The sequence below is a fragment of the Leguminivora glycinivorella genome, chromosome 3, assembly GCF_023078275.1.
Source record: "Leguminivora glycinivorella isolate SPB_JAAS2020 chromosome 3, LegGlyc_1.1, whole genome shotgun sequence".
In the NCBI taxonomy this organism is placed as follows: Eukaryota; Metazoa; Arthropoda; class Insecta; order Lepidoptera; family Tortricidae; genus Leguminivora; species Leguminivora glycinivorella.
The window spans coordinates 11,563,230-11,576,906 of record NC_062973.1 but is presented as its reverse complement, the minus strand read 5'-3'; the positions used below and the strand labels follow the sequence as shown (position 1 = coordinate 11,576,906).

The 13,677-nt window shown below is 37.8% G+C and overlaps 1 protein-coding gene across 2 annotated transcripts; it reads right to left on the bottom strand.

The window, feature by feature from the left end:
* Nucleotides 1-943: 943 nt before the first annotated feature.
* On the bottom strand, nucleotides 944-8,797 carry LOC125224810 (acidic leucine-rich nuclear phosphoprotein 32 family member A). 2 transcript variants are annotated; one of them, XM_048128275.1, is made up of 7 exons: nucleotides 8,630-8,797; nucleotides 6,674-7,050; nucleotides 6,005-6,090; nucleotides 4,978-5,112; nucleotides 3,343-3,423; nucleotides 2,803-2,898; nucleotides 944-2,338 (listed from the first exon to the last, which is right to left on the bottom strand). In XM_048128275.1, exons 1-7 carry the CDS (start codon nucleotides 8,675-8,677, stop codon nucleotides 2,259-2,261), a joined length of 903 nt encoding a protein of 300 aa, XP_047984232.1. In that variant the 5' UTR covers nucleotides 8,678-8,797; the 3' UTR covers nucleotides 944-2,258. The 2 variants fall into 2 exon arrangements, with proteins under 2 accessions (XP_047984232.1, XP_047984233.1); XM_048128276.1 differs by lacking the exon at nucleotides 4,978-5,112 and having other exon boundaries at nucleotides 8,630-8,793.
* Between the last annotated feature and the right edge of the window lie 4,880 nt (nucleotides 8,798-13,677).

Below are 13,677 nucleotides of genomic sequence, written 5' to 3'. Positions count from 1 at the left end.
AACACTTTCGAAACCGGGCTCTACGCGGCGCTACGACATTTTCGCTACATACGGGGAAACCCATGTAATCGGCTACGCTTCTACGAGCGGTGTGCCCGACAGTCGGGTTCTTGGTAGCGAAAGTGTTAAATATGTCTCAGGCCCTTGAGTGTTGATAAGTTTTATGTTGTTGCAATTAAATATCATGTAACGAAGCATTTTTAATGTTTTTGTTGACTTCAACTTACAAAAATTGACGCCCGAAAGCTGCGATTAAAGACGGACAACTCAGTGGATTTCACTGAGTTCATTTGACACGCTAAGTAGATACGTTTGCTTGATCTATGGTTTATATGACATCTGTGGCTCAGCCGAACCACACCTCGGACACTGGCGATCAAATATATGAAAGAGGCGCGTTCCTAGCACACAGTCTAAGCTCGTGTAGGTGAACGCATGCTATGCTTGTATGAGTGAAATATGACAGGTCCACTGTTCGCGTTTTTGACATGCGGTAACTGTGAGGTAACCGAGAGGGGGTGGGCGGCACTTTCAGCGGGGAGCGGGAGTGGCCATACTGTACGACAGTACTCTTTATTATACTGTGGCCGAACAGAGCACATTTCCTTTGAAAGGCCAAGTGTCACACAGATGCGTGCGTGGGAATTTGAATCTACTGTTTTAACCCTTCGAGTCCCAGCGACATCATATGATGTCAGTAAAATATAAGTAAATACATATAGATGCTTGGGGCTCGAAGGGTTAAATGTCAAGGTCACTATTTCAATGATCAAAATTGACGGGCCACATACGAGGGGTTAAGTATCAATATTATATCAGAATTATTAGGCATTGGCGTTTCATTTCACGACAAATAGGCAGCAACCGTAGTCTCGGAAACTTTTCCGTGCTTATAATAATTAAGTACTTCAGGTATATTATCGTGTAGGTAAAAAAAACACAATTAAAGTTTAAGTTTTATTTTACAATCCCAGAAATAAAAATCTTAATAGGATTATACAATATATATCAACAGGCCAAGTTGTAAATTACTTAAACTTAATGACTTACATAATACAATAAAATTATTAACTAAAATTCTCTTCAACATATCTGGCACGTTTACTACGTTGCTTCAACCAAACATCTCATATTATCATTGATATTCTAAAGTGCATTAATTGCTCTTTTATTAAGATTAAAATGATTGTAGAAAAATACTCTCTGAACTCATTTGGATGTCAAAGATTTGATTGGATTCATTTACTACGCCCATTGGAATTTAGTGATACTGATAAATTCAGTTATCTTTAGTGAGATTGCTAAACATTAAAAATCCACATATACAAAGTAACAAAACTTAATATTAAATTATTACAATATAAAACTACTGAAGAACGCTTCAGCGTCAAAATTTGGGTATTAACGAGATATTTTGTAAAAATATGGATTAAGTAGTTAGAAAAGAAAACCATGTTCAGTTTACTGTAAAGGTGGTCCATGTCAAGTTTGTTGTATGCCAAGGCGATAATCTGTGTTGTCATAGTTCATAGTACTGGTCTTGGCATTGTAATTTGCAACTAGTTTGCCTTCAGATACTTCATTCATTAACTCCATCACACATTGGCTGCCATAACTCTCAAAATTTTACTTGCGGCTCGTTTCCAACAGCAACTTTGGTCTAATCTATCTTAGTCACAAAAACATGGAAAGAAGCCGCAAGCCTCTACATTAAATTTAACACTAGAATGGATTCCAAGGGCACTAATAATTTACTGTCTTGTTCTTACCTTAAATCTAATTTTAATATAATTGATACCAAAACTTTTGAGAGCTATTTTAATTTAACGCTAATTTCTTGCACTTTCATTTCAATGATTAGACTAAAATTAAGTATGTCAATAGAATAAAAAAATATTACTACATAAACAATTTTATTGAAACATTAACTTGTCGGACAACAAACTACAGATTACACGCAAAAGACATCAACATCGTAATGATAGAAAACATTCGGGTGTCGCCGAGGCGATTAACACTAAGAGAAGAAGCGGTGAGCTAGCCGGAGGGTGCCGCTAGAACGGGGGTTCTCAACTTTGCAAAAATATTTTCATGTAATTTTTTTATAGTAAGCATCTCGCTACGCGGGGGTCGGGAACTCCTGCGGGAGTCACAACTGCTAGTCTACGGGTGTGTTGTGTTGTGATCGCGTTTATTGTCCGAGGCATCGGAGGCTGTACACTTACGAGCTAGTAAGATGACTCCGCGTAAGGCAACACTCAGTTCTCCTCGTCGTCGTCGTGTTTCCGCTTTTTACCCCGAGTGCTCTCCTCCGGCTCGCCGTCGGCGTCCTCCTCGTCTGTTCACAAAACATTACATGAACACTAGGTATTTATGACGCAAAAAATTGAATTAAGTTGATAGTTTGACATCACAGATTGAACAATAGAAATAAAACAGATTGAAAAATAGAAGTCAGTCAAGACAGGATAGCTGATGTTTAGCGTAGAACTTTCAATTCGTAGGCCGCAGGTTAACACTGATTGTACTAATGAATTTTGTAAGAACTTATGCTCGAAATGTCGTTTGACATTTGCCGGGCGCTTTTCCTACCAGGGGCTGACTCCGCGATTCTTTCGCCGAGCTACAAGTATATGCCGGCTCATTCAGTGGTGACGACCATCGCGTGGCGTAATAGAACTCAATGTTGGCTGCTCGCGTGCGGTCCACTTGTTAATGTAGAATTCATGAAAGGCAGCAGTTACTGAACATCAAAGCAGTGACCCTTCTGAACTGCTATTATATATTTTATGGTCTACATACCTAGCTTTGACTTGTGCTCCGCGTCAATCTCCTCGTCGTCATCGTCTTCTTCTTCCTCCGAGCCCGAGTACAGGGAGCCTTCTGAGCTCTCCTCCTCTGTAATCATTACATTATTTGAATTAGCGTACACAAACAATACTAATACACTTAGTAGGTAAACACTGTACAACCAAAAAGAAGCATTGGCTACATCAAAAAGAACAGATTGAGTAGTACACATGCAACATTATCCCTAAGAGGGATCTTAGTATGATGAGCTTCAAAGTTTGCTTTATTTAGCTTTATGACCTTTATGTTCATTCATGCCACAGTTTGGTGAAATAGCGTAACAAGCCTGGTCCTGCGTGCAGGATTGGAATGCTTGTCGACCTGTATTTGGCCCGCGAGTCAGTGTTTGGATTGGACACCCCTGACCCTTTAGCACAATTTGTCTTGTCGTGCGCGAGCCCATACATCAAGCGCGACTTCAAGTATGGACTCGCGCGCGACAAGGCCAGTTATGCTAGAGGGTCTGGTATTCTGTATTCAAGGTGTACTAACCAAGGTTCTCATTGTAGACTGCACTCAGCGAGACCTCACCGTCATCTTCGTCATCGTCCTCTTCTTCCTCCACTTCAGATCCTAAAACAAACGAACATCACTTAGACACACCACAACAATATCACTTAACTGAATCTTATTCATAGTTTCAGTGAATCAACTTATTCTTGACACTTTTGTTCATGTCTTCGGTCCTCAGACACATGGCTTGCAGTTTTGTGGTAGTGATAAAGGCAATTTTTTTTATCTTTATAAAGAGCTTTGTCACTGTTGTGACGATGTCGCTCTAAAGGCCATTCTGCAATCTACTAAGCATGTCTCCTCGGTGATGTGACAGAATAGCAAGAAACAGTTGATCAACCCAAGTATTAAGACCACAAATTCTGTATTATTATTTTTTATTTTGGATCCTTTTTGAGAACTAAGATAGTGGTTACTTAAAATTACGCAAGTAAATTCAATATTACGATGGTAAATAAAACTTATAAAAGCTTTAGGAAAGTCATCCAGTAAATACATACTCATGAAGACACGCACCAGCTATCAATTGAAGACCTGCCTTTGTATGTTACTGTCACCATCAGGTATGTCAGAGAGTATCCAAGGCACTGGTAAACATCTGAAGACATCTCTATCATAGTAGTGTGTTCAGAGATATTTTGGAGTATGACAGCAACTTAAACATAGCTTATTAAGGTCCGACCGAGATCTCGGTCTCGGTCTCGGCATTCTCGGCCGAAAATCGGGCCGAGATCTCGGTCTCGGTTCTCGGCCAAAATGGGCCGAGATTCTCGGCAAAACCGAGACTGCGATTTTAAATTTATTGCGCACTCGCGTCCGGTTTTTAGTTTTCAGTTTGTTACATCGCCCGTTTGGTATCCCGATTTTAGTGATTTTGGTAGGATCTTTATCGATATTTTAAGCCAAAAACAAACAAATACCTAGGTATAATTCATAAAAGAGTGTAAAATATTTACGACAACGATAACGACGACGCGATAAATCAAAGCAGCAGGTTAGAATAATACCTGCCGTACATGATAGAAATGGCGAATTACGGAATATCGGACGAAATTTTGAGCTTTGTGGATGCTGTTTTGAGTTTTTTTAGTAAATATGGGTTTTCCATAGTCATGTTTTTGATATACATACATACAATTTTGGAAATAATCGCTATCAAAAAAAAATTCGTGTCCCTAAACTTTGAATCATGTTCCTAAAAATACGTCAAAATCAAAGTAAAGCTTAGTAAAGACTTTCAAGGAAAACCTGGAAAACTACCCGTAGAAAACACGATTCGACAACCTGTTTTATGATTTCTTGCAAAAAGTCAGGGTATTAATCGCTCGTGTAAAACCTCTGAAATTGCATGCGGCTCTATACGCTATGGCGACTGCTTACCACCGGGCGAGCCGTAATAGTTGTTTTTGTCACTGACGTAGTCTATTTTGCTACGGTAGATAGGTAAGAAGCGCGGGTAGGTTTGGGTAGTTACGGAACCGAACACTAAGCAGGACCCAACATACTCTTGGTTTTAGCTTATGGTGATTGTACTAATGATTGCTACAGTTAACATGTGGACAGTGATTTTTGGTGCGCTAAAAAAAGCATCACCACCAGATACATGATGCTTACTTCTGGTAAGAAACCCCATGTGAAATAGTAGGCCGTATATTGTGTACAATACAACAGGAAGAGAGGATCTGCTCTCAGGCGGCCTATCTGAGGGCTCATCGTCAATCACCAGCGGACCCAAATCTATGTCCACATCTGGAAGTTAGTATATCATTGAGATTTGTATCTTATTCAAGTTTGATAATGAGTCAAGCAAATAAATGAAAACAAATTAGCCATTAAGGACCCCTTAGGCATGGAATGTAGTATAAAAATGGTGAAGTACACAGTTAATATAGAAACTATCTAACAATTAACACATATTGGAGACGAAAAAAATGATTTAGGATAGTGAATACATTAAAATTGAGGTAAGGTTTGGACTAATAAAATAGAGTGAGGCACAAGTACCAATGTGATAATGAGTAGAGTAAATACTTGTGATTGTGACATTATTTGTCTCAAGGGCCTTAAAGTTTGAATTGGAATACAAGTAATCAAACTGTGTTATTACACAAAGCAGTGAGTGGAAGTCTCTTTTTAATATGAGAAGTTGAAAAGGGACACCACGTGTATAACTATTAGTGCAACTTCTCTAGCAGACTCCCACCTAACCAATGGGCAATATGTTTAAGTACAAGTGGAAATGGACTGGACATCTGGCCTGGATCACAGATAATAGATGGACAAAACGTGTCATAAAATGGTTGGGTCCAAGCGGGAAAAGGAGATCAGGAAAAACCAAAAGATCATTGGGTCAATGAAATCAAAAACATAGCAGGGACAAGCTGGATGGAAAAGACACAACAAGTGATTGGAAGCAGTTGGAGGAGGAGGCCTATAATACCCGAACAAGGGCCATGTCTTAACCATGTTTTTTAGATTAAACTATTTATAGATTGTTAAAACCAATTTAAGTCAATGGAAATAAAGGCTATGTTATGTGACGTTATGCCTATTTTGGCATCTTGTCAGTAAAATTGTGTACCTGAACTATACCAAGGAAAGTTGTTATCTAAGTAAATGATACTATAAAATGTATACATACCATCCTCCTCACTTTCATTGTTTCCATTCATTTCATCCTCTTCCTCGGCATCACTGTCCTCAGCCTCCCGATCTTCCTTGTCCAGACTGAAAATATTAAAAAACACATTAGAATTTTTATCAATTTTTAAACTGTAGGTACGATAATCACATAATACATAGATAATTACTGTCAAAATAAAATTACTTGCTATCTTTAGACTTTGAATCATTTAAATCCCAGTTTTGACAACTTCATCCAAGTACTTACACATATGTTACATAAATGAGGAGTGTCTTTATAAAAATTACTTATTTCTAATTAAGTCAACAAGGTTTATTTCTCTAGGAAGACATAGATAAAAATAACCTTTGATGACCTATAGAAATAAGTCTTTTTGAAAAGACACTCTTTAAAATAATCTCACACCTTTAGACTTAAATAGGCTAGGCATTGCACATGAAACTGGTTAAGCTCAGCTGTGCTTACTTCACATTACGTGTGTTAAAAAATATCAAATATTAATATTATCTAACCCGTCTTCAACCCAGCGGTGGAACACCATCTGATTCACATATTTTTTTCTTGATGTTTTCAAGGTTCATACTTTTTTTTTTAGATTTTTCATATAACACAGAATTATGTCTTTGGGAACTACAGAATCCTGTATGTAACACAAACGTAACTTACCCATCTAAATATTTTAGAGCTGGGTGTAAGGCAAACACCTTGTTCCTGTAGTCTTCAATCATAGTAACATCATTGTTGAAGAGGTCTAGGTTCTTTAGATTTTTAAATTCCTCCAAGGGTTTCAGTGTCTCCAAATCTTTGATTTTGTTACCCGAGAAGTTCAGATGTGTGAGTTTTTTGCAGCCATTGAGGAAATTTAGTCCATTTGATATTCTGTTATCTGAAAGTTCTAATTTCCTCAGTTTGGGAAGTGTGGGGAACCCTTTGAGACTTGTAAGCCCAACATTGTTAAGGCTTAGTATTTCGAGGTTTGTGTATTCATCTGTGAGACCAACAACATTGGTGCTCCGGCAGTTATCGAGGTTCAATTCCTTGACCTGAAATACATAAAAACTTTTACATTTGGTTTCTTTGTTATAGCGCCATCTAGGAATATTTACTTTAAACTAAATAGTAATGTTTAGGTCAGTCCTTGCTCCTTCTATTTTGTTTATCGTAATATTGCATGATTTAGTCTCAGATATCAATTAGATGACTACAATAGTGACGGAGTATTGCGATAATAGAAAGGTAGTAAAAAAATAATCAATAATGTAATTTACTTGGCTGCCCTAGCCTGGGATATAATAACAAGGTTAAGCAAACTTGTATATTGAGGTTTCATAATGTGATTGAAATTACAAAGGCTAACAGTTGGAAATAATGCTATATATCTAAAAATAAGTTATAATTTTGCATAGCTGTATTCAATTACTTTAAATTTGTACGCAAAGAGATTAGATTACAAGTACTGTTGCTGGCTTTCAACAGTATTGGCAAAGTCAAGCTAACCAAATGTCAAAATGGTGTGAGTTGTCAACGCAAACCCACTTGCGTAGTTTGTAAAATTGAACAAACTAGTGATTAAACTACGGAAATGTTGCATCAAATATGAAAGGAATGTGTTTTAAAATTAGTTTCTACAACAATAAGTAAACGGCGTGTAATTACCGCGTGAAAAATCGTTATCGTTTTCTCTTGAAATGGCGGATGACACGAATCATCGCGACGCAATAAAAATGGCCGCTATATTGGTAAGGCGTGCGTCAATATGGAACTGCAGATGCAAAGTGTTTTAAATGAAATGCATTTTAGAAACACATCACAACACGCTCTACTTATAGGAAAAATGTTGTGCCAGTAATATCTTCTATTTACAAGTGACTGCATAAATAGAATTTTAATAGGTGAAAGGGCGCGAAATTGAGCAGACTAAGTAAATTCAGGTGAACTAGTTCACAGAAAACTTTAATTACACACTACAACAACTTGTGAGGTCAAAAGGAACAGGTGTATCAGAAAATATATATCATTGTCATTGGAAGTATGTACTTATGAATAGGCTACATCGAAATTAGAATGAAATTAAGGTTCATAAATTATTGACAGGTCGTAATACTGTAGTATTTTATGGATTTGATAATGAATACCAATCGAATTATACTTTACGTAAACATGATAATAAACCTCAAGTTCATATTTGTAATCTCATAACATAAACCTATGCCTATTGCAAGTTTTCCCAAAGTTAACCTCAATATGGGATATTTACATCATGACCGTTTCTACTGCTTGTGTGCAAACAGAATCGGTGAAATAGACGAATGTCTTATACAAATGAGAAAGTCCTGGATTTAGACTAACCGATTAATCGTGAGATTACAGTAATATCAGCACTATGTTTGATATGTGCACATGAAACGTAACAATCGGTAATGGCTAATTCCTGTACACAATATCGCCATATACAATATTGCGGAATGGATTTACATTATTGAATATAAAGATTACATAGAAAACCGAAAATTTCGTTCATTTACAGACAAAAACCATAATTTACACGCCTTACACATAAAGTATAGACGAAATACGTATCGACAAAACATTCCAATAGATTGAAAAAAAGATTTTATTTACCTGTGAAGGGTTTCTGCCTCGTAATTCCAAGGCGACTCTCTTTTCCATCGTAGCTTTATTTTAATCAACAATTAGAGCACTTTTAATCCACCTTAACAATTATTTTCAAGAACTAATTCACTAGGCTTGGGTTTCAAAACAGAAGGAAACTATAGATACACGAGTGAGTGACGTTGTGCGCCGCCTGTCGGCGAAATACGGCGTTAGCGGCCGGAAACGTAGTCAATACAGCATACTTTAAACAGTTTTATGTACAAAATAACAGTTTTTTTAGTGTTTTTATGCGTAAACATACAAGATATTTATATCATTTATGCTAAATATAGTGATATATGCGAAAAATGCATACATTTATACGGAACATTAAGTTTAATTTCGTAGGTTGGTACTAAATATATGTTGTATGTCTGTTTCACAAATAGCGGGAGTATTTAAAATATAGGTGTAGCGCAAGAAAGCCGGTATTGTATTCCAATGAGAATATTATTTTTGAGATCGTATAATGTAATGTTCAAGTGTATATGTAATATTATTTTAAACGAAATAAAGGTACTATGTGCATGTTCTTGGCAGAAGCCTATCCTATGGCATATATTTGAACAATAAAGGATTTATACATATACATAGATACACTCAAACACACACACACACATGCGCACAAACAATAAGATAGTACATTTCGATACAAGTGCGAAAAAGAGGAAGTCCGAAACGAGTGGCGATAAATTAAAACACGACCGAAGGGAGTGTTTTAAATCGACACGAGTTACGAATTCCCTTTTCGCACGTGTATCGAACGACGTTTTTCAGTACAGATGGCCCTCCGAAGTTTCGACCTGCCATATAATGAACCACTTCTCGCACTAGTGCGTAAAAAAAACACCATCTACTGTACTGAAAAATATATTAAGGTACCCCGGTTGATCCACCCCAACTCCTTTCTTTCTTCCGCTTATGAAAAAGAGCCTTCCCTATCCTAAACTTACAATAATCGTATCAGTTTGTCCGTGATTTTTTCTCAGAAATTACTTTTACCAAAAAAACGTACCTACCTACTTATCTTAATAGTACAATACGATGCAGTGCGAAAAAAGGAAGAGTTACGAATTTCCTTTTCGCAGGTGTATCGTACGACGTTTTACAGTAAGGCAGGCAATTATGGTCGCGCGATAAGTGATAAAACAGCAGGCCGTCCCTATCGCACTATTTGTAAGTGTGATAGGGACGGCCCGATGTTTGAGCGTTTATCGCGCGACCATGATTGCCCTACGATGGCCCTTTGAAGAGTTTGAAGTTTCCACCTGACAAGAAATGAACCACTTCTCGCACTAGTGCGGAAAAAAAAGACAGGACGGTGCCGTAGCCGAATGGCATTTCTGCGGCGCGAAACGAAAACGAAACGCCGCGAAAGGTAGTCTGGCTCACGCCAATACGCAAGAGCGATAGAGAGCGTTTCGTTTCGTGAGCGTTTGTGCCATTCGGCTACGTATAGGGTATGCGATATGCGCAACTTTGTCGCCGGCAACTTTTTTTTCAGTCTATGGACTAGTATGACTGTTTGAACCATTGAGGTATATGTACTACGTACTAGAGGCGACGTTGCCAAGCGAAAACACTGCACATGCTGACAAATGCGCGGGGTGGGGGGAGCGGCCATTTACGCATAGAGTAGGTCTACCATCAGATGTGACACATTATTATATTCTGCCTAATGGGAATTTTACATTTAGTTAAAATACGGCTATTCTAGTCAAAATGATTTATTTATTTACAACTTAAACAATACAAAATAATATAATTGTGCTGTACTTATTTTCTTCTTTAAAATACAATGAATGAACAATATGTGTGTGGTCAGTTGGTAACCAAGTTTCCTCAGCACAATTTTTGGATAAAGCGTATCCATTGTTCCCTTTTTTCATGACCAGGCCAAAGAAAACTGCAAAAAGTGAGCGTGCTACAAATACAATTTCACTCAAAAAATATTAACAATTTATAAACAAATAAACTTTTTTAATATTATAGTAACATAATTCATGAAGTAGTAAGTAGTTACCTAATAATTTTCCAAATAGAAATATATATATTTCGCAAATATATTAGAAGTGAAACACATTAGTAGGAACAATGTAAATGGCACATCTGCGCGGTTAACTTTTTCTAGTCTATGATTGCGTCACCAAAATGGCGGCAGTCCGCACCCGCTCGCGTGTTTGTAGAATATTCAATCTTAAAATATTATAGACGAGTTTTTTGTTTAATTTACCGATGAAATGTCACACCTTGACTTTTATTTGATTTTTTCGAGTGATTAGAACAATTTTTAAGCACACAAGAACGCATTATTCACGTGGATTGTAAATGAATCACGGCACGTCTCTGCACTGCAAGGGCCTGGAGACGACTGACAACGTTGCGGTCCATGGACCGCAGTGGGGTGTGTTAAAAATTCTCTTAGCAACGTCGCCTCTAGTACGTAGTACATATACCTCAATGGTTTGAACTTTCATATTAACTCACTTAACTATGACATGACTATGACCAGTGGCCCGTTTCTCGAAAGGTACAAGCCTTGTATTACAACTTACAAGCACAGAATATATAATAGTACAAGTACAGAAGGCTCACTCCTTTGATGTTCACAAAACGCCGCCATTCTAAATTCTTACCTACATTAACAAACGGACCGCACGCGTGCAGACGACATTGAATTCTATTGCGCCGCGCGAAGGTCGTCGCCACTGAATGGGCCGCGAACTCGCGGCCGCCGGCATGTACTTGTAGCGCGGCGAAAGGATCGCGGAGTGAGTCGCCCCTGTTACAAGTGTGTTGCCATGACAACCCATACGATTTGACAGTTCGCGCACTTGTAAAGCTAGGAACACACTACGCGGACGTCCGTCGTAAAACGACCGCGACCGCGACCTATCAGTGTGCACGGAACAAAACATCCAGAGAGCCAGATTTCGATCGGACGTCCGTGCGCTCAAGGCCACGTCCGCGTCCGTCGACCGATAGTTTGCACGGTTATGTGTATTTCCATTGTCCAGATTCCCGTCCGCGGTCGATTTACGACGGACGTCCGCGTAGTGTGTTCCTAGCTTAATACCAGGGATGTAACGGAGTTCTGCTTCTGCTTCCGTTACTGCGGAACTTCCGTTTTGTTTTACACATCCGCTTCTGTTCCGGTTCTGTTATTTTTCAAACGGAAGTTATAACGGATGTCGGAACCTAGCGCGACGGTGGGACATGAGCGGCGTACATCAAAGACCAACAGGTCTATACCTATCATTCGCTCATCTCTCCGCTTGCCACGTGCTGCGATACTAAACATTAATCGCTTCATTCCATTGCGCGCCAATATTTGTCCTGTCCACCTAGTTAGTAGCGAGTGAACAACTATTCAGTGGTGCAGGGCTTATCTACGATCCCCTTAGAAGCTCCCCTTAGATTTGTTTATTAAATACAGTTTACTTCTTTTACAATCACTCCATTTAATTTAAAAATTTAATTGTGTGCTAACAATTACACATATAATTTTTACTGGTTAGTTTTGGATTGTATTATACTACCTACGAGTAAGTTTTCTTTTTCGTTTCTAAAACCTTTTACGGCATAATAAAGGTTTAAAAGGATTCTTATGTGATTTTTAGTGATTACCTAAACAACAAACAATCTTAAAGTTCAAGGTGATTTAAATTTTTGGATTGTAATGAATGATATACTTAAGATAAAATATCAGGTTACTTTTCTTTTCGTTTTTAAAACCTAAGTGGGCCTAAAGGCTGATTACAAACTGCTGATTACAGGCTGAACAGTAAACACCTAAAAGTTCTAGGTAATTTAATTAGTTTTGGTTTATGTTATACTTATGTGGTATTTTTTCATTTCGTTTTTAACATCTATAACTTCCGCTTCTGGTTCCGGTTCCGCTTCTGCTTCCGTTAAACTAAATTCAAAACTTCCGCTTCCGCTTCCGGTTCCGTTAAAACCACATCCGTTACATCCCTGCTTAATACAAGGCTTGTACCTTTCGAGAAACGGGCCCCAGGCATTGAGGTATAATGTACTAGAGAGGACACGGCGAACAAAAAGTTTGCGCCACGAACATAAGTCCAGTGGACTTATGTTGCCTCAGTCAGTCTCTGCGCGTGGTGGGAGGAGGTTGTCTCTGACTGCACACAAATAAAATGAAAAAATGCCTTCCTGTGCTATAAGATACTGTTGAAGTTATACGAGAAAATCTAATAAAAGTGACTGTGTCACATTTCATCGGTTAGTAGACAAGCTATTTTGATCTAACTTAATTTAAGTAATTATTATAATGAAGTGACGGGCTCCTTAAACGCGATGCTATGGCCGCCATTTTGACAACTGGAATCATAGATGAATCGCGCAGACATGACATGTAGGTAATAAGGTATAATAATTGTGATCATATTCTGTTTTCAATATATAATATAAAAATATTTATTTCAATTTATAGTTTTGAATATTACACGGTTCTAATACGAATTTTAGTCGATAATATTTACAATAAGCATGATTTTGAATTATTTCTGAATTATAATTCTCATTATTGACGAAAAATAGTGACACCAAAACTGAAATAGTATTTAATGCAACCGGTGTTTAAGGGAGGTAAAACAAGGTGAATGGCGCGATTATTATTCTGAGTGACAGAAACTAACAAAACTAATTTTATTCAAAGGAAATTAAAATTTATGAAAAAAACAATTACTTATTTTTATTTCACTGAGTAGAAATTAAATATAACACAATGTATAATAGTGCTAAAAGTAAACTACTTAGTATTTCACACGCAAAGTATAAAACAAAGGTCTACAACTCTACACTAAAAGTGTCGCGTCTAGGTGGTCAAGTCTTACTCTATGACACGGTTCGCTTCACGCGCATGCGCCTCGCGCTGCCGTCGCTGCCGGTCGGCGCACAGAATATGTTCGAGTTGTCATTAGTAGTCTAGTACGTAGTACATAGTAGTTCAATGGCCCCAGGTCACGGTTTGTCTTTCTATCACACCTTTATAA